This window comes from Drosophila grimshawi, unplaced genomic scaffold (assembly GCF_018153295.1).
Source record: "Drosophila grimshawi isolate 15287-2541.00 unplaced genomic scaffold, ASM1815329v1 contig_1369, whole genome shotgun sequence".
NCBI lineage: Eukaryota > Metazoa > Arthropoda > Insecta > Diptera > Drosophilidae > Drosophila > Drosophila grimshawi.
In genome coordinates, this window is record NW_025062891.1 from 2,772,976 (window position 1) to 2,794,769 (window position 21,794).

General features: G+C 36.3%; 1 protein-coding gene across 11 annotated transcripts in view; it reads right to left on the reverse strand.

Annotated features, from left to right (window-relative positions):
* The window catches only part of LOC6559773 (potassium channel subfamily T member 2), a 143,078-nt gene that overhangs the window by 6,403 nt on the left and 114,881 nt on the right, over positions 1-21,794 (reverse strand). For 2 of the 11 annotated variants that reach the window (XM_032743583.1, XM_032743582.2), the window contains exons 2-22: positions 19,014-19,093; positions 17,896-17,995; positions 17,539-17,737; positions 16,819-16,893; positions 16,651-16,734; positions 16,488-16,582; positions 16,232-16,415; positions 14,682-14,945; positions 14,434-14,612; positions 14,111-14,251; positions 12,191-12,340; positions 11,643-11,893; positions 7,745-8,071; positions 7,278-7,428; positions 5,350-5,883; positions 3,141-3,246; positions 2,861-3,076; positions 2,638-2,801; positions 1,818-1,929; positions 1,559-1,744; positions 1,273-1,479 (exon numbers count right to left, since the gene is read on the reverse strand). In XM_032743583.1, the coding sequence (XP_032599474.1) occupies positions 1,273-1,479; positions 1,559-1,744; positions 1,818-1,929; positions 2,638-2,801; positions 2,861-3,076; positions 3,141-3,246; positions 5,350-5,883; positions 7,278-7,428; positions 7,745-8,071; positions 11,643-11,893; positions 12,191-12,340; positions 14,111-14,251; positions 14,434-14,612; positions 14,682-14,945; positions 16,232-16,415; positions 16,488-16,582; positions 16,651-16,734; positions 16,819-16,893; positions 17,539-17,737; positions 17,896-17,995; positions 19,014-19,093 (3,805 nt within the window). Of the gene's footprint in view, positions 1-1,272; positions 1,480-1,558; positions 1,745-1,817; positions 1,930-2,637; positions 2,802-2,860; positions 3,077-3,140; positions 3,247-5,349; positions 5,884-7,277; positions 7,429-7,744; positions 8,072-10,102; positions 10,376-11,642; positions 11,894-12,190; positions 12,341-14,110; positions 14,252-14,433; positions 14,613-14,681; positions 14,946-16,231; positions 16,416-16,487; positions 16,583-16,650; positions 16,735-16,818; positions 16,894-17,538; positions 17,738-17,895; positions 17,996-19,013; positions 19,094-21,794 lie in introns of all 11 variants that reach the window. The other 9 variants (XM_043214361.1, XM_043214359.1, XM_032743581.2 and 6 more) reach the window with 7 other exon arrangements.

The following is a 21,794-nucleotide window of genomic DNA, read 5'->3' on the forward strand; positions in this document are numbered from 1 at the left end:
TCGACTAGTCTATTTAATAATATGACTCACTGCGTGCGTGTGCGTTTTTCAATAGCTGGTCAAGTCCAATACAAACGCAAATCAATTAGTTTATTTTCTTTGTTTAACATTTAGGCAAATGTTAAGTTAGTGGTTTGTATGATCAATAATTTTGGATTATCATATTTAGCAACAGAAGATCAACAGTTATTGGATGAGGACGGGGAATGCGCGATGGGGTTCATCATATTGTTAACTCATGTGTGTGTTTACTTAGGCAGAAATGAGCTAATAATGAGTAGAAACAGGGGTTTTGGGGTATACCAACTTGCGACTGGCTATTGAATAAAGTATATGTAAAAGAAAAAACTACAAACTTGGATTTATTTTTAAAATATGTACAAAATTAATTTGGGAATTGTGTCAATTAATACTGAATCAGCACGCTATGCTTTCTTTTAGTAAGGATGGGGTTTATTTAATTTATAATTCGGCTAAGCATATGTATGATTAAAACTCTAAATATTTGAAAGCAAGTTATAGTTACGTTAATTGAAAGTTCGAGAATATCTTTAGCTTTGCCATTACGTTCATTAAGTTCTAGTAATAATTGAAAAATAGAGTTGGTATACTAGGTAGTTGAGTAGTAAATGATATAGTATACGAGTACTTATGGGTAAGTAATATATGCATACAAGTACTGAGTATAATATGCAAATGAAGTATTTTTAAGTTATCGCAGACTCGTCTCAAATGCAGTTAGTTTCGAAGCGTAAGCGTGTGATTTGAAAAACAATCGACAACCAATTAAAACAAATAATTTCGAAACTTATCGAAATAATACAAAATTATAATGCCTGCGCATATAAAAATAATAAAATTAAAAACCAAATGCTTAAGAGGCTCAAATAAAACTAATTTCAGCGTTTTGCGTGTACCTAATTTTTTAGGCGAATCAAATCAATTTCGATGACAAATCGAAATCAATCGAAATCAATCGAAATTGTGTGAGCAAGAGATAGACAGAGTAATATATATATATATATAGAGAGAGATAGAGAGAGAGAGAGAGATAGACAGAGAAAGAGACAGGCTGTGTGTGTGTTTGAAATGTATGTGTAATGTACATAAGGTAAAGAGAAAATTCTTTTGTTGTTTTAATTCGTTTATTGTGCCGCCAATTCAATTGACTGAATAGATTATTGTGGAGAGCCCAAATTTGAGGGTATATTTTTTTTGTTTTTCTTTTTTTTTTTTTTAGTTATTTATTTGCTGCATTTGTTTTGGACTCACCGATGGACGCAAGCGCACGCAATGCCTGCTGAAGGCGGAGAAGGGACCCCATCTTTCGACCGGCGAGCTACTCACATGTGACGTATCCGCATTTGAGGTATCCTGTGTGCGATAAATGCCGATCGGTATTTCGCAGGTCGTCGAGCAGAGTTTCTGATACAAGCGGCCATACGTGCGTATCCACATATCATCCTTGGTGATGCGCATCTGCCAAAAGATACAAACCAAGAGAGAGAGAGAGACAGTTAATAATCCATAATCGGATTTGAGTCGAGGCCACACTCACCGAGGTTAGAAATCCGCTGCCCGGCGCCTGATCAATGCCAAGCAGGAGGCGCACAAACGTAATCACATAGTCCTTGACGAACGCCTGGTAAAGCAGCGTGTCCAGCATGGAGGCACTGAAGACCGCTCCGGCCGCAAAGGGCAAACGGAACATGTAGGAGATGTGCGAACCGCGTTCCTTCTCGCGCTGCAATTAAGTGAGCGACAAATTAACCAATGACAACTGCGGCGAACACCGCAACGGGCCCATTGTTACCGACCTTTTCCATTTTGCTCAGATGCAGCGCGTATTTATCGTGTGCCCGGAATTGCATGAATCGCATGTTCGAACTCTGCGACAGCTCCGTGATGCTCTTGATGCTCGGAAAGAATCTGAATCGAGCAATGCACCGAGAAAGAGAAACCAAGCAATTAAAATCATTTCGAATGATATATTTACACTTAATTAAAGTAGAATAAATATATCTATAATCGAAAGCTTAAAAAATATTGAAAAAGTTCAAAGGAGAAGTTCATCTTGTGGCCAGTTTAATTCCTATAAATGTATTCATTTGTGATTCAGTCTGTTATTAAACATATTTAAATCATTTCGAACTAGTCTATATACGTATACTTAAGCGAAAGCTTTGGAAAAGACTTAATAAGGTCGTTAAAGTTTTATAAAAACTCTTTAGTGAATTATGAAGTTGTCTTACCGAAGGCAACTTATTTTTAATGGGTAAATATTAAGCTATATCCATAAGTGTATTGATTGATTTCACCAAAAAGGTAGAATTTGTAAGTAAGCCTGATCTGTGTATATTTTTTGATAGCTCAATTCTTGATTAAATGAAATTATAGTTAATATAGTTAATAAGAGTTAATCAATCTCTATGCAAAAATATAAGTAAATATTACTAAATATTATTAAAATACATTTATTTTACTATTCGTTAATGAAATGAATATAGTCAAACTATATAAAAGCTTAAGAGTTTTCATCCCAATGTAATTATATTTGTTTTACTTCAATCATAAATAAATCATAAATTATATATTTAATATTTTAAAACATTTGAAATTTAGAATGATTTTACTTACTTGAACATATTCTGCACAGCAACAATGGTGTTGCAGTCGGAAAGTGAGTCCTCCTCGGCGGAATTGGATAGCTCCTTGTTGACCACAACAACACTCTCGGCTAGTGTAATGCCAGCCCGCAGCAGATCGTCCAAGCAGTCAATGGAGCCAAGCATCCAATACACCTACAGCACATAGATCGTGAAAGGATAGCTCAATGGAGTTGAGGTCGAGAAGGGCTCACCAATGGAAAATAGGAGAGGGCATCGAGGAAGGCGACATCCGGTCGACGCTCTAGCAGCAAAATGATGGGATTCAGCGAGGTCTTGGAGCGAAAGTGAGCACGCAGCGGTATGATGAAATTGTAGATACCATTCGAGGCATAATCAGCGGCCAGAATTATGGTCTTGTTCTGCCACTGATACTCCTTGGCATTGCGATAGCTGCAGTGCTCACACACCTGCCCCAAAACAATATTTCGAATATTTCAGCAAAGATCCTTTCTGTTGACTGGGCGAACTCACCTGGGCCAGTTGCAGGCAGCAGAGTGGCTTCTTCTCTTTGAGCAGGTAGCAAAGTGTCGGGCTGACCCCGATGAAGGGCGAAACTGGCGGAAAACCTTTGACAATCCTGCAAAGTACAAAATGTGAGCGTTTGTGGATGGTATGAAAATGCGCTCAAAACAAACAATTGCTCGAATTTAATGTTAAGCGTATAGTTTAAAGGACAAGCGTTAGGCAAATGATGAATGCAGGTTATGAACATCAAGAGCAGAGTATTTTACACACTGAGCTTAAATCATAAAAGTAACTTGCAGTATCTTTAAAGTGACTACGAACTACAACAATGTATCTTAAAGAAATGTATCTACAGAGCTCTTGGCTATTTATCTTAATTGTGGTTTTTACATAGTTTTCTGTGGGGATTGTTAGTGCATGCAATTAACGTGCAACACACGCCAGCATTTGTAAGCTACGTCTAGGAACAGCTGATGCCAATTTAAATATTAGAGACAACCCCCCCGTGTTGCTCCTCAGTGTTTCAGACAACAGCGCATTTAATTGCACAGCTCAACACTGTAAATGAACAGCAACTAAGGCAACTAAGGCAGCAACGGCAACGGTAAAAGATACCAAAAACAAACAGTCCAAAGAACAACAGCTTGAAGCGACAACATTTTCTATGAATGCAAAATGCAAAATGCAACTCAGCACAAAGCAAACAAAACCAAAAAAGATGCAGAAGCAGCAACAACAATAACAGCAGCACAATTAGGATTGACATTAAATAGTCGAAATGATCGACTGTGTGATATGCTGTAACAAGATCGAACAACACTTTTTATGTAGACAGCCTTTTTGAACGCAAAAAATATTTATAATCTATTAAAACTGTTACATTTGAGATTAGCAATAATTAAGAAAAGTTGGAAAGTTTCAAATTACAAATATTTGTAAACATTTTAGCAGACAGAGTCAGAATGTCAAATATAACATGTTTTTTTAATGCGTTTTATAAATATATTTTTTTTTTGTTTTATTAAAATATCAATTAATATATTTTTAGTTCTTATACGAAGTAGTTGAGTCTTTGTTTCTAAAGATTATTTTTTGGAACTTGGCACTTAACTTTTTTATTACATTATATATATTTATTTATTCTATTAATTAATATTCTATTACATTTTATGTGCTTAAACAAATTTATAAAGTAATAAATATTTAATGTAATATTTCCAAACTCTACAAAATAAATTAGGCTTAGCCTGATTCCACCATAAAAATATCTTACATTCTTGAATGACTACAAGTAACACATGTATATTTTTCCATAAGGGGCAACATTCAATACATTCAACAGTCGTAAACTATGTTGTGAATGTTAGAAATTCGCCCCGAATATTTCGGGTATTTTTTTGTGTCCATGTTATGAAGATTATTGCAAACATCAATATTTATAAATAGTTGATATTTGAAAAATATTATTTTAAAATACAATTATAGTTTAATTCATTGAATTTATTTTTATAATGTATTGTTATTAATGCTTCATTTGCGGAAAAGTGGCTGTGGCATTTATTTTATTTAGTTTATTGTTTTATAATTATATTCTCACAGAAAAATCATCCTATTGGAATCAGGCTATAGGAGACTACTTCGCATAACAACAGACCGAAATTGAATTGAATTTAATTCCACATTGTTTTCATTTAACGGAAATTAGATTTTGTTTACAGAAAGTTGCATAATTGTTATTTAGAAACTAAGAGACTATTTCGTATAAGCAGACACACCTCGAATTTAATTAAGGTAAATTTAGACAACGGAAATTAATTTTTTTTTCTCGCAGAAATATAAGTTGTTAATTGCCAGATACCCTGTGGGGGACTTGGCACTGGCAGGGTATATAAGTATTTGTGTAAAGGCAGCAGAGAAGCATCATCAGCAATGCTCAAGTGGTTCCACGCTGTGTTTAAGGTGAACGTTGCAAGTCATTAAAAGCTGCCCCGAGGCAAGAAACTAGCAACTGTCGCAGGCAACAAAAAAACATTGCATAAGCAACTGAGAAAGAGTAACAACAACAGCACAAGCATCTGCATCTGCAACTGCAACTGCAACTGGAACTGAAACTGGAACGAGCAACGATAACAACTCTTCAACAATGGAACGTTCCAAAATGGTTACTCCAAGTTGGTGGCTTCCGTCCCTCCCTTTCCCAAGTTTTCCAACTTACCCGGAAAGGTCGGATGCCCAAACCGGACGCGCCAAGCGACGCGTCTCAACGGAACTGCTTGACGTGAATGTAAAAGCTGGCGGCAGAGGCGGCTGAGGTGGCAGAGACGACGGTGGCTGCTGGCCGGACACGTTGCCCATTTGTGTGGTGCTCAGCGCCAGCGCCGCTGTGGCGGAGGTGGTTGTTGTTGTGGTGCTGCCACTGCTTTCGTGCGAGAAGCTGCAGCAGCACCTCTGCAGCTGACGCCGTCGTGCCGCCAGCATCGCAAGCGTGCCACCGCCCATCCCCATCCCCATTCCCATCCCCGTTGCCGCGCCCTGCATCAACCGCTGACCGGTGGCGGTGGGCAGGACGCACTCACTGTCACAGCTGTAGCTCTTCTTCATGGCACGCCGGCGCACCGGTGCAGGCGGCCACTCATTCGCGCTGCAATAGAGACAGGAGCCAGCTACGCTGCCCCGCTGATACGAGTCCTCCGAGGAGCTCATGATGAGCGAATATGTTCGCGATTGTGGAAAGTGACCGCCCAAGCAACTGCGAGAGTCAACTGGGAGTGTCAGTTGGGCTGCGTTTCATTCGGCACAATAGTCTAAGCTAAGCTAATGCGATTACAACTAATGCGACATTTACTATATATGAGTACATACATATTTACATAGTATATAGAGACAGGGCTTCAGCGATATTTTCAGCATTGTTATTTGTAATAAAATATTTGATTTTATTTTACGTACTTGTGGACTGATTTTAGTTTAAGAAATTGTTAATTTAATGCAAAATTGAAATAATATTAAATTTAAATAAATTTAAATATTAAATAATTAAATAATTTATAACAAAAAAAAATTATAAATAAATTAAAATTTAAAATAAATATAAAAAATAATGTATATAAAATATTCGACAGTTTTTATTAAAACTATTATTTTTTTTATTTATTTTAATTATTTATTACATGAAAAAATAATAAACTTCAAAATTTACTACAAGGAATTGGAAAAAACAGAGCAAATAACTAAATCAGACCAAAACTTGTGAAATATTACCAACTTAATTATATAGAAATTACATACAAATAATATTAAATAAAAACGATGCAAATTAAAGAAAGATAGGATTATCGTAGTTAGACTTAGGGATTAACCGGAGAACTGATAGTGTTGAAAATTGTTTAATAAAAAATAGAGTTCAATATAACTGATTTCGCATTTTCCGGACTTTGGACTTAAATGTTGTCGACAGTTCGTAGAAAACTACTTGAGTTACAAATCAAATTAATAATTGATGGAGATAATAATGATCAGTCACGATAAATTTGAAAGTTTCATGTCATATTACATTGATTTTAAATATATATTTAAAAGTATATAAGTCATAATTTCAATATGCAGTGATTATGGGATTTTTTTTGAATATTATAGTTATTCGAAATTGTCCGGTGAATAGAATTGCAAATGTAGGATGTAAGGAAGAATAAAGGAATAAAGTGATGCAAAATGCGACTAGAAAGAGACTCTGAATTTGACTTATAGATAAAAATATTTAATTAACAATTAAGAACCTAACACACTAATGCTGAAAATATCGCCTTTTCACACTATATACATATGATATATACATAAATTGTAAGAAATTTCGTTAGATTGTTGATAGTACGCCAAATTGAGGGTTTATTTCTTATAAACAAAACAGGAGGTAGAGGTACACTTATCTTGTACAGTTATGGAATACAGTTAGAGGTTAGTTTGGTTGTAGGCTATGTGCATTTGGAGATTGCATTGGTCATTGGGTTATGATTGGGTGTACACAATACAGTTATGCATATTTAATACTATAGTACAAGGGCGGGGGAAAGTGCCTCAATTATCAATTGCTTGGTTAGAAAATAAAACTTCAGTGTCACACAGAAATTCAGGCTCAGAACTTACGCAATCTTCTCAGAGGGCGATCGCCAGGGCATCTCGTCATCGATCTCATCATCGCTCTCATCGCCCTCGTCGCCATCATCGTTGCCGGCAATGCTGAACGAGGAGGAGGTAAACATATCCGGCACGGGCAGTATGGAGGGTCTGCGACTACCTATGTTCCAGATGCAGAGATATGGATAAAGGTTAGTTAAGCAGAGAAATAGTTAACAATAAAGCTAAGCGTACAAAGTATGCTGAAGAACTTGTGAATAAATATTTCTTAAAATTATAAACGATTCCTCTAAACATTTTAATACCCCCAGAATTATGATGTCCTTTATTTTAATCATAATTAATTATTTGTATTTTATTTGAATAAAAATATTTATAATATTTGTTACTTTAAATTGAGATTTGAAAACTCTGTGAGCTGACTTGGCGACTTTCTATAATTCCTTTGTCATTTGTTTCCAAGTCTAGATGCTTACCTCTACGCTGATTGAGCACATCGGGACTGAGTAGATTGGGATTGTTGGCATATGGTAATTCCAGATGATTTCCAGTGGTGTTGTGCGCAGGTGTTATGCTCAGCGAGGTGCCCATGTTGAGACCCATTCCGAGACCGCCTCCACCACCACCACCACCCGCTCCACTGCTGCTGGAGCCGGGCTGTGCGCCCATTGTTAGGGGCAGCGTTGTGGATGCTATTGTGGTCGTTGTTGTTGCCGCAGTTGGGAGATGCGTTGTGCTCACCGTTGTGTCCTTTAGATTCTGCCTTGAGTCCGATATTATCACAGCCGTTGGGTGGTCGCTGGCTGTCAGTTTTTGCGAAAGTAAATGCAACAAAGTTGTACAAAATTTCGTTTAATGTTCTTCTTGATGCTCAAATGACGACAGTGCATTAAGGTAAAGTAATTAGGCGTAAAATTTATCGCTACTTGAACAAAGTTTCGCTTGCTCTACAAGAAATTCACTAACATTTTAGACGAAGGAATAAACAATTAGAATATAAGAAGCAGAACAACGTACACAAAACCAGCAAAATCTAGCAAACACAGAAACAAGGAGAGTAGGAGAGAAAATCGACGTGCAAGAAAAGGAGTTGTCAAACTCATTAAAGTCCTTGCAATTTGAGAACGAAAACTGTGCTCCCAAAGCTGTGTACATATTGCTGAATTGGTTAACAGCAGCAGCAGACTTTAGCCAACGAGCCAGTGACACGAGCCTAAAGCGGCCAACGTATTGGATTAATCTTATGGCAGCGTTTAACTAGCGCTTGAAATTACCTCTAAATTACATACACAATATACACATAATGGCACTTTGAACTTTGAAAACTATTTAATAGTCAAATTAAATAATGTAAATTGAGGTGCATCAGACAAACTTGAATTAAGGCAACGAATATTGGCTGAATCATTCCTTGGCCGTTGTGTCAGTTAGTTAAGCTTTAATAGCCTGATTCCATCATCAATATTTTTCACACTCTTAAATGTGCATAGTATAAAAAGTAAGGGATACTTTTTTGTACACTGAGTGCTTACTTTAAAATAATAGTGATATAAGATTAATTGAATTTACTTATTATTTGCTGCTTATTAATTGTATAAACAATGTGCATATAGCATAGTGATATAAGGTTATAAGGGAGTTTTTTAATACACAGAACACATGAAGAATATGGTCTAATTACAATTAATACTTTGGGGTATTGTTTTACACTGGAATAAACAATAAACTATTAAATACATTTGTGGAATGGTCTGTTAAAAACTCTTCGCTCACAGCTAAAATAAATTACATATTCGTTGGGCGCTTCATTCACAGCAAGTGTCATTGGCTAGTGGCAATGGCTGCTTACAAGTTTTTGGCCAAAAATAAAATTGGGTTTCAGTCAGCGTTTGCAGTTGGGACTTAATTGCGTTTGCTTAAAGCTTATTCCAATCCAAACCCAAGTGGACTTGCCTAATGACTTTGCCACATTTGCTGACTCTTGTTACGCTTTAATTATGCGACAAGCGAACGCAACAGCGACTATATAAATTGTTGCCAGACACTTTGGCTAGCCAGACAACACGCAACAGTTGCCACCACACGGCGTATACGCAATTTGTATTGAGCGTAGTGCTAACAAATTGTTGCGTGCACGTTGCGTATAATTTACAATAGACGGGGAACATCAATAGAACAATAGCTACTATCAATAAAGGTGCACAGAAAGAAACGAAAAGGAAAGAAAATAAATGAAAAGGGGTGTAATATGAGACATGCGATGAAATTGGAACAATCGAACAACAAGTGCAGTAAGCAAAATGAAGCAAAGACAAAAATAGAATAGCGGAAGTAACAAAAAGTGTTCAGCCGGATGTTTATTGACAAATTGTGTGTGTGTGTGTGTGTGTGTGTGTGCGATTGTGTGTATCTTGGAACTTGTTATTGTGTGTGACAGAGTTGTCGCTAATGGCTTTTGAACAGCGGAAATGGTTTTCAGGGTGGGAGGATTGGTCGCTTTGGCTAAAGGCATTTTGGCGAATGTGGGCAAAATTTAATTTTTCTAGACAAAAAACATGTATATGTATATATGTAGGGAGTGAGAGAGATAGGGAAAGAAAGAGAAATAACAATATATATAGAAAGAAAGAGTATATGTAAAGCTAAAAGTATGTTTATGTTTTGAAGGTGGTTCAAAGTTGAAACTTGATTAATATTTTTGGATTTGATTCATTTGTTTTTGATTATTTGTTAACATTGGAGTTGTTGATTTCATTCCGGTTCAAATTGTCATTTGCTTAGGGGGATTTTTGTATTTTCTTGGATGGGGGTTTGGTTTTTGGAGTCACACTCACGCACAAATAGTGTTGTATAATCACTGTCACATGTTTGTTGTTGCAATTGTTGCGGATACGGTTGCGGTGACGGTGACGGTGACGGTGACGGGAACGGTGACGATTGCGGATACGGATACGGTTGCAAGTGTTGCCGCTCGCCAAAGGGCGTGCCGGCGCCAGACTCGTATGTGGGACAGTGGGGCACACGAACACAAACAGACGGCACTGGTGCAATGGCCGCTTGATTCAAAGCGGTTGCTGCTGTTGCTGTTGTTGTTGTTGATGCTGATGCTGATAATAATGTTGATGATGTAAGAGTCGTGCTAATTGTTGTTGTTGTTGTTATTGTAGTTGTAGTTGTTGTTGTTGTTGTACTTGTTGATTGTATTGTTGTTGATGTTGTTGTATTGGCTACGCATACATTATACGATTTGATATATTATACGATATACCTATATTAATATTGAATGGTTCTGTGTGTGGGTGTATCTGCGTGTGTGTGTGTGTGCGTGTGTGTGTCTTCGTGTGAGTGCATGTGTGTGTGTGTGTGTGTGTGTGTGTGTAAGGTTTCAAGTGATGTTTACTTTTTAGTTCCAATTAAATGTTCTCAGAGTTGACAGTACATTTTTGAAAACTATCTTTTTGTATGGATCAATTGGTGTGTGAACATAGATCTCTGTCTATGTATTTATTCTATCTGAGTTACTAGAAATCAGCAATACGAGTTAGATTGGGAATCTTATGGAAACCACTTCCAAAGGGGACTTTTATTTACTTTCCGAATATTTGCTTGGAAGTGGCTTAAGGCTCCAATATAATCTTATATATGTTCAGCTAACTCTAGAAATGTTGTTTCAAAGTATAGAAATAATTGGTAAGCGAATTTAGCTCAAGAGGCAATTGAAGTAGATAATAATTATAGAGAAATTGGAGGAAATTTTTAAAGAGCCAAAAAATTGTCAAACATAACAAAGCGGTGTGTTCCGGATTTTATTTATTTATTTGTTTGTCATTATCTATTTCTTTGAAATGAGTTTCAGTACAAGATAATTAACTGATGAAATTAAGAACCACAACTTTCAAGACAAAATTAATAATGGTTATTAGAAACGGGCACGCGCACACACATCTAAAGCGTTTTGATTCATTTATGTTTTTCTTTCTTGTTTAGTAGACAAATTGACAACCGCAACGAGATTAAATTAAAATACACAAATAAGGAGACAGACATATAAATTATAAAACTTCTTGCGAATACGCAACTGTTGGCAGCATCAAAAACCAACAGCAAACAGAAAAAAAAAACAGAAGAAAAATGTTGCTAAGTAAAAAATAAACTTATTCATAAAATTTTCCAAATTTTTGGGCTTATTTGCAGCGAAGTTCATTCAAAATCATTCAGACGTGTTTTCATTTTACTTTCTTTTTTTAGCTTGTTATTTAATTTGATGAATACCAACACAGAGAGACACGCACACACACACGCACACACACACACACTCGAATACACACACTATAACATATGTCAATATTAGTTTATATGCAGCATTCTACCCACCAGTTGGATGTGGATGAGTGGTGGCAGCACCACTGCTGGTTGGGCCACCATCTTTGCCGGCTGCGGTTGTTGTATCCGTAGTTTGATTTTGATTAACGACAAATGCCGAGTTCTCCTCCTTGGTAATGCTCATGTAATAGCACGTGTCATCCTTTTTCATAATGTGCCTGGGCCCTGGATTTAGCAGTATGGTATCCTCATAGAATTCCGGCAGCTCTGCCGGACGCACTCCCACCAAGGCGACACCGTACCTTTTTTTTTATATATATATATATATTTTCGGGAGAGTGCAAAATAAATAAATAAATATGAAAATATTTAAATGTAAAGCAATTTTGGCATTTTACATAAATTTGTTCTTGAATGGGCGATGCGTCTAACAAAAATGTGAGACGAGTGAGCAAGTTGGCATTTATTTATGCCCATCCATCCAAAAAACAAGCGCAAAAAACACCCCCATCATCCACCGTCATTCACCATTCAAACGTCAAGTTATTCAGTGAAAGCAGTTTTGTTACCCAAAAAGCATTTTGAATTGCCTCACTTACTTGCGATGCGAATGAAAGCTGGCATAGGTAAAACTCTTGCCTTCGTACTCCCCGAAGAAGCGGCTGTCGCCGAGCACAATGTGATAGATCTCGTTGCCCGAACATTTGCCATAGAGCCGGTGCCACTCCTCTGGCGACTGTTGGCCTTCCCTGCGAGGAACACAGAAAACGAGGTTAACATTTTCGAGCCAAAAAGGTGAGTTAAGTTTCCAGATTCAAGTTTCAACTTTCAATTCAATTGAAATTCTCGTCTGGCCGCAAAAAAAAAAATTAAAGCGCGACTGCCGTCACGCCCCCTCGCCGCCCATGATAACACTAATTAGAATTCCTCACTTGACTAATGCGTCAAGTTTTACGCGTCGTATGATTAATCTGGCTTGCGTGTTGCTCGTCGAAATGAAAACACGTCCTCAAATTGAAGCCACAGCCAACGAGCGAGCATTTAATTCATTTATTTTTTGTATTCTCTTTGTTTTTTATTTTATTTTTCTTTTGTGTTTTACGCACTTGTGGACGACTGGGGAAATTTACATAAAACACAGTTTGCTGTCAGAAACAATTGCGCATTAAACTTAATTAAAACGCGCACTTCAAATTGAAGTCGCATCGCGTCGTTTATTTCTCCAACTAATGGCTGATATTTAGCATGATAAAGAGAATCTTCTTAATTTTAGTCTTAATACTCTATAATGGGTTTTCAATTGAAGAGCCGCATAAGAAAATACACATACGAAATAAGTTTGGAAGAAATTCAATTAACAATTTGCCCACTGCACTTCTTTTCATAGGGTTAAATAATTTTAAATACTGACCAGCTCCGATTTGAGTAAGAATATTATAAATATGAAAGCTTCAAGGTTTATTTTTTAAAGAGCTTCAACTTCGCCTTCATCAATTTGTGGGATTTAAGATTCATTTATATTTACTTTCTAAATATGGAAATATTTGTTTAACGTTCTAATATTCTAATATCCCTTATATAATTTCAACTGAGTTACTTGAATGTCAGGAAAAGTTGGATAGAAGTATATAAATTTTAAATATCGGTAATTAAAACAAAAATAAAGCTAATTAAATATGTCAAAAACATAAATTAAATTCAGTACTCTATTTATATATTTATTTTGACAACCCTTAAGATGCCTTCACTTTTATCCATTTAGCAATTATTCTGTGGCTTGGAGCATTGTTCCGCTTCAATTTAAAAATATTTTGTAAAATGGTCAGCAGTAAACTGTCGCCTTGCTGTTGATGAAGTCAGCGAAGAGATATCATACCATAAATAGCGAGATGTGAATTACCAGCTGACACATATATACGATATATTTTACGGCAATGAACTGTGACGCATCACGGCGGCAAAGCTGATGACGCATGTGAGCTAAATTTCTTTTTTCTAGTGCTTTGGCTGACCATTAACAGTTGACTGGACAGGATATATGTATGTTCATACACTCAGAAAAATATCACCAAGAACCTGAAAATCACTCTGGGAACTATAGTTCTTCTTCTTTTAGAAATCATTAATTTTGCTATTTTTAAGAAACACATTTCTTAATTATGAAACATTTTTAGAAAAGGAACAAAAAATTAAATGAATATTAAGTTTAGATTAAATAATATTAATTAACTATTAAAAGTGTTTTATTGTAATATTGTTTAATAATAAAATAAGCCACACAAAAATAATAATAATTTAAATGATGTTTGTAAATGAGCATAAAAAACAAACGCTGGAAATCCAACTTGAAATTGCGAAAGGTAAAACTCAGATTTATAGAAAGACACAACATCAAAGAAATGTGTTTTCTGAGTAATACTTTTACCACTATGCTTGGCGATTTTCTAAAATTCATGGCGATTTCTCTGCTTTTTTTTTGCTAAGTGTAGAGTTGTATGTGTGTGTGCATGTATACGTACTGTCCGCGTGACGTGTGCAGGAGCAGTGTGACCAGTGTGCTGGCGCCGGGGCAAGTGCAGTTGTTGGCCAGCAACGCGTACTTGAACTCATCCTCGCAAACCACGTGCTCCGCGAACTTCACATGCAGCTTGTGCTCCGGTCTGGTCAAAGCGTATATGCAGCAGATAAGAGTATATATATATATATATATATATATATATATATATGTATATATATTTAGGTTAGTTGAGTTGTGGAATGCGCTCAGCGCGTAAGCAGTAATTGAAGCAAATTAACTGGGGCTTGTTGCCATTCAATGGAGACACGCACGCGAGCCACTCACCTGAATATCTGCACATATTGTGGGACATTTGGGGCAAAGTCCTTGACAGCCCAGGAGCGTAGTATGGTGTGTTCATCGGCAGCCGTTTTATCGGCATAGTTGCGAGCTGCCAATATAAAACAAGCCTCCGCCTCGTTCATGCGTGCTCGTGCCAAGTCGCCATCCTTTAAACAGGATCCCTGTCAAATGCCAAAGTTTAATGCCAAAATGTGTGAATGCAATTCCGAAATCAAATCCATTGAACCAACCTGAATGTAAATGACGCGCTGCGCCCAAATAGGCACCTGTAATATCATTCGCATCGTTGTGTCCAGCTCCATGGGACTCAGTAGCACCACGTAGAAGTCCTGCAGCAGTGGATGCGCATAAAACTCGTTCAGAAAATCCATTATCGTATCCGCATGCAGCGTTGTGGAACACACAACAACATGCTTCTCGCTCTGTGCACGATGTGAGGAATAACTGCCTCCCAGTTTCTGGCGCTCCATCCACGTGAAAGCCAATTGTTCAAACTGCATTTCAAATTTGCAATTTACAAGGATTTAAATTAGTTTTCCCCAAAATACAATCGATATTTTTAAATATTTCGATTTACTTATAATTTAATTTATGCATTGACAGCTGATTAGATTTATTGTGTAACTTTCTGAGGCTATGGCTATATCATCATCCTCAATAAATGGAAGAATCTTGGTCGGGTTAAGGATTTCTATTACTGCCGAGCTTTAGTCACGTGGGTGGCTATGAGGTGCTTGTGGGGATTAAATTACTGATAATACCTAGTTTATTTGAGTGACTCATCATCATCATATATTCATTTAGTCATCATCATGTATTCAATTTGTATGATACACCCGAAATGGCAGCTATACCACAGAAGAAATTTTATTTGAATTATAATATTCTTAACTATAATCACACTCGAAAATGTGTAATTAAAATGTGTATTCAATTAAGTGTACATTGAACAGTCAATATACAGTTTATAAATATACGCATATATGTATATTTTTTGATTCTATAAAATAGATGGCCATGAATTGATAGATTGATGACACTACATATTGACAGCGACGGCCTTTTGCTTAACTCCATTGCAGTTTGTGCTGCAGCATTAATAATTTCAATTAAATTTAAGTGCTTTGCTTCCGTTCCAAAACAGGCGAAACACACGCCCAAACGCCCAAACGCCCACACGCACAAGCAGACAGCTAACAGTTTGGTCACAATGTTGCTGTTATTGTTATGGACGGTCATAAATTGTTGGATCGCGTCGCGAAAAATGACATGCAGCTTGCGCTTGTTTGACAGAAGCGCCTGCAGCCAGCGCCGAAAAGTATGCTATGAAAAAAAACATGGAGCATTTGATTGATGCTCTTGTTTGGCCAATACTCGGCGAGCAGTCTGTCATATTGTTCCGTAGAACTTTTAGATGCTACTGACAATTACTCGTTAATTGTTTTTGACCCAATGGCAAACAAGTGCAAGTCAATGCTGGCCATGAGTCATTTTTAGACAGATTGATGACCAGTCGCAGGACTCATTTGTTAATAGCAAAATTGATTGATGGCCTGGACACTGGAGTCGTGGCAGCTAAGCAGCTTAAAACTGTATGTATACACGTTGACTACCAATATTCGAACCCGTCGATACTGCTCAGATAGTCCACAGTCGAAAAGTTTGTTGAAGTCTGGCATTATTGTTGATGTTGTTGGTGGTGGTGGCTATGGCTGTGGCTGTGGCAGTGGCTCCTCTGTGTAGCACCGGAGGCAGTCAGGCATTAAATGCAGTTACTCACCTGCGTGGGCAGCACAATCAGCGCCACACAAATCATGATGACCATATACAGTTGCGACGGCCAAATGTCCGGCACGAAATCACCGTAGCCAACCGTGGAGAAGGTCACAACCACATAGTAAGTGCTCTGGAACAGATTCAAATGTCGATGACCAGCGCGCTGGAAATGCTGTATGCCGCAAACACTTGAAACGTAGAAATATAGAGTGGGCAAGGTTAAGAGAATGGAAACTAGTTTAGCAGACTTTGTCAGTTACCTGGTGAACACAAGGCATAGCAACGTGGCCGACAAAATGGTCAACTGTTGTGACAAAGCCGATTGTGATTTTTGCATGGCACGATGTAAATCGTTCTACGGAATATTGCATCATAAAGTTGAGAGTTAAAGTTAGTTGGCTGGCTTAACTAACAGACACTTACAAACATGTTCTCCAGCGAACGCTTGGCCAGCCAGCAGTTCAGGAAAATTGGTATGAAAAGATTGCGCAGTGGCGGATGCACAATCTACACCAAAAAGGAAAAGGAAAATCAATAATCATTAATAATGCACCTTCATTAAGAGTTTGAGAGTATTTTAATTGGACTTACCGTTAGTGCAAAGGGTATTGTCGTTACTAATTCTAGTATAAAGTGAAATGAGAGTATTTGCTGCCATATATTGCCCTGTTGAAAAATAGAACAAAAAAGAATTCGATATAAAAATATTCCACTGGGAAGTAAAACAAACATCGGAAAAGTGGGACAAACAACAGTTACTGCTTATTAATATAACACAATACACACGTTCTTACTTGTATATATATTTTTTAATATAGTAATAATATTTTTAATATTTATTTTAAATATGTTTTTCACTGGCTCCAGATCAAGTGATGCTGTGAATATCTCCTCTGCACGAATCCCAAATAAAAAACATTTGGCTTCGGGTCAGCAAAAGCATATTTAAATTATTGAACTAGGTCAAATGGTATTCAATATTTATAAGCTTTCATATTTAATTTATTATGGCATTATTATTCACATTAGAAAGGATGCTTTTTGTAATTTTGAAAAGGTTTTTTTTGTAAGCTAATCAAGAATTAATTCTTTTAAAAGAGTTTATGTGATGCCCATTTCAACAATTATTTTAAATTTAAATATTTTCAATGTTATTTAAGCGTGTTTTATATGTTTTATATGATTATTCATTTCAGTTTTTTTTTGTCAATAATTTTATCAATAAAATTATCAACTTTTTAGGGCACTTTAAATATAAAATTTGCAGGACTCATTATAAATTTGTATGCATGCTGAAAATATATTACTTACCTTATAGCCTAGATATGTAAGAACCAAAGATTGAGTTAACGACACCATGGCTAGGAGTAATTGTAGCACCCAGAGCACCGTGGGGCGATTCACCCAGAGTATTGCATCCCAGTTAATAATTGGATTCTCCTGGAACTCCTCCTCCGTTAGCTTGGCAGAAATGATAAACTCTGTCTTATTGGCCACTTCGCAGCCATAGCTAGCAAGATAAGAGAACAAGAACACAAACACAAACGCACAGATAGACAGATGGGGAAGGGGAATGGGGAATGGGGAAGGGGGGAAGGGGGAAGGGATGACAATAAATATTGTATGCTTTTCTGATTGAGAGTTATTTGTGTGTGGCATTTAGCTTACCATGTTATAAATGTTGGATTTTTATCCAATATCACACGTATTATGTAGAGAACACACGACAGTAACTTAAGGAATAAATCGGCAATTCGTATGCGTAAGCCTTGAAAGAGAAAGTAGCACAAAGCACAACGAAATTTAGGTCAAATAACTAAATTACATGAGTTCGTTAGTTCAGCTTTTATCTACCTAACCTTTTGGTCAGTTCCCAACTGACTAACTGACTAACTGACCGACTGATTGACTGACTAACTGACTAACCCCTATTTGACTGAATGTTCAAATATTTACCTGTCCACTCTTTCAACCTGTTTACCTGCACAATTATTTCGTATCCAAATCAATATTTACTCAAGTATATTGCGTCTGTCTCATCCGTTTTGGCTTTTGTTATTTGTTGTTGTTGCTGTTGTTGTTATTGTTTTTGTTGTTATGTTTCTTATTGGACTTTCACCTGTTTTTCCAATTGATTCGATTGGTTGTGCGGCCTAAGAAAACTTTAATCGCTCTGCATTTACTGTCTGTCTGGTTCAACCTCAGCAAAATTCAATTAGGCGTTTGTAATTAAGTTAAATATAGGCACAGTTGTACTTCTCTATACGGAACGCAAACAAAAAAATATTCACTTTGCCACTTAAACAGAAAATGCAATAAAAATACTTGATTGCCATGAAATCGAGTGGATCCACGTTGAGAATTTAGAGACATAAATATGTCTATGAACTTGTGTGAAAGCGAAAACAACCAATTTAAATCTGTACTTAAATCAAAGACATATAAATTTGAATATATACGAGATATACTGTAAAACTTAGCAACCTTACTTCAAGCAGCACTTTGAATGGTTGCTAGGTAAAAGAAAGCAGAACAAAAAAATATTGCATAGCAAGAAAGATAGAAACGTATTAATATTTAAGTAAAGTAAAGAATGTTCATTCAATAAATATTAAAAAAAGTTGCTTTTGCAAACGAAAAATGTTCCGTAAAATAATAAGATATAAAATATTACAAACTTTTCAATCGATCTAGAATTTATTCGCATAGGACAAAATGTTCCTTATAGAGAAGACAATTGTGGTTTATAGACTGCAGTAAGTAAATATTACATTGGAAATACTCACTTGAACGCTGGTTCTTAATGAAATAGAGTTGCAGTCTTTCTTTGAATGTGTTTTCATTCACATAGTACTCCACACGCACTCTGCAAAGATAAATAAAAGGGAATTTCGATTTTAATACGATTCGATTGAATGTCTCCACAAAAGCCGCTTACTGAATGCATTCGACTTATGTGGCAAATAATTGAAGCCATTGTGCAAATCACTTTGACTGTGAGTATCAATAAAACGGCAATTGAATTGCCGCCGCTGCACTTGACAATTGATGCGCTTACTTATCACATTATGTGGAGCGTAAAGTACCAGCCGGCAGCTCAAGTGCAACCAGCATTTTTCCCATTTTCCGTTTACCACATTTCTATTAGGAAGTGCGTGCAACGAGTGCCACACAAGTACATATTAAAATGCCAGTATCTTCGCTCTGTGTTAGCTGCCTGACAGCACAACAGCTGCAGCTGCAACCCAAGCAGAAGTGGCGTTGAAAATAAACTCAGGGACGACACTTGCTGCAAACTTTGACTTCCATAAATATAAAAGTATATCACTATTAATATTGGATGTTTATTGAATAAACTTATATACATATATGTCACATTGCTAAAAAGTCACACAAAGTATAAAAGTAAATAGATAATTTCGATTATAATCAAGTTTCCTTTATCTAATAAAACAAATAATTTAAATAGTTGTTAATATTTCGCTTTTGAGCTTGGAATCAACTGAGCTCAGAACTCAAATGTATAGATAGATTCCTTTATCGAATTTCAAATCCCAACTAAGTAAATTTTTTAATGTTAGAAACATATCATCGATATAACCGATATAACTAACAGACTTATAAGTATAATAATTCAATGACCAACTAGATATTGTAAATAATTGCATTTTACATTATTTTCACTTAGCAAAAGTCAAAAATAAAATTCAAAATTCGACTCACTTAAATAGCATTATTGGTTTACTTTGGAGTCCAATCTCCTCCCACCATATTTTTTTTAACGAATATTCATATTTGAATCATCTTATATTATATCAGAAATATGCTAAAAAGATCCAATCATATAATATTATTTCGATTTCTTAATGCTCTGTACGTAAGATTTTTTACCTTTAAGAATTTTATAAAATATTTCACATTGCACCTCCTCATCATCATCATCAATTAAATCTTTTCCAGACAACAACAGTAATGTCCACCCTTCTAAATTTAAGCTTTTCTCTTTAGAATTCTCCATTACATCACCGCAAAAGCGACCTATATTTATATTGTAAATGACCCCTATTAATTTATGACATTCATTTAATGACTTTCATTAAAAAAAAGTTATAAAAAAGCGTTGAAGGAAATATTTATATAAATTAGTGTTGAGCAAGTTAAATAAGCTTTTTAAGTTCCATGCATTTTTTCTAGCTAATCTCTTTACAATCTAATTTCGATCGATGCTTTCTATTCATGATAATATCAATATTCACAAATAGCTGTTATTTCAAAAGATAATTCATTAGTTTAATTGATAATAATTTATCGTAATGTAATGCTATTATAATATAATGCTGGAAAAATAATAATTCCTTTTTAATTTTCACATTTCTTCTTATTTATTAAGTTGCTTGCAAAAAATTGATTTTAGCCTGTCAAATGTTTTAATTAATTAGTGCAATCAGGCTTTAACCAACTTAAACTCAACTCAATTTTGTGGCATAGTTATTTCAATATAAACATCAATCGTGCAACGTGGCGCTTTAAAATGGAAACTGACAACTTGAAGGATCAGAACGCAGAATACATGGACTGATACCTGCTGCAAACCACAATTTAGTTGAGACACTCTTGTTAGATACAACTCGTAGATACTCGAGTTTAGCATATAAATTGCTTGAGCTTTGACCATTATTCACAATGTTTTGAGTGCGATGCAAACATCCAAACATTAAAGCAGACCTTGGTTAAACACTTGACTGTCCCTGACATTCCTGCTTTGTATCTCTCTCTTGATTGTCTGTCTAGAAATGGTAATTAAAAATGTCTGAGTTTTGTGGGTCCGCCCCAAAACAAACGAGCATTCAAATACGAAATGCAAAGCATAAGAATTGTTAACGTAAATCTTTGTTTTGCAGTTGCCAACATTCTGAACCAAACCCAAATGGATCTTGGTCCAGTGAATATTCATGTCAAGGTTAATGCACCACGCATAGATGAAGCAAACGCAGTTTGTTTGCCGCAAGCCGGAATAAATGATACCCGTGGGCAGCAACTGACAATTGGCGAGAGGCAAGTGGCAAGTGGCAACTGACAATTGGCGTGAGGCAAGTGGCAAGTGCCAATGACTGCAATGCCTGGCAAAAATTAACAGTTGCCACTAGTGTCCAATCCGTTATGCCACATCACCGCAAAATGTTGCACTGCATACAATCAACTCTGACCCCGAACAATGTTGCCAGACGGAAATTCACTAACAAAGTTCATTCCACTCGGCCATTGAACGCGGCACAGTAATAATTTGCAGCTGGTTGCAAATTTAGTGGCATCCAACGTTGAATACATTCGCAATGCCAATCAAAGGGCCAACACAAGCTGATGGCAGCAGCATCTAATACTTGCAACAAGGCGACTTGAATGTTTTAAGCCCGCCCTCCTGGGGACCAAACAATGCCAAAGTTCAGCAGCAGCAATTGAACCCAGGCGACTTTTGATATTTGTCCCCACAGCATTAACTCAAGTTGCGAACTTGCCAAAAATGTCATTGAATAATTTGAATTCAGCTAGTATTATAGAGTATTATA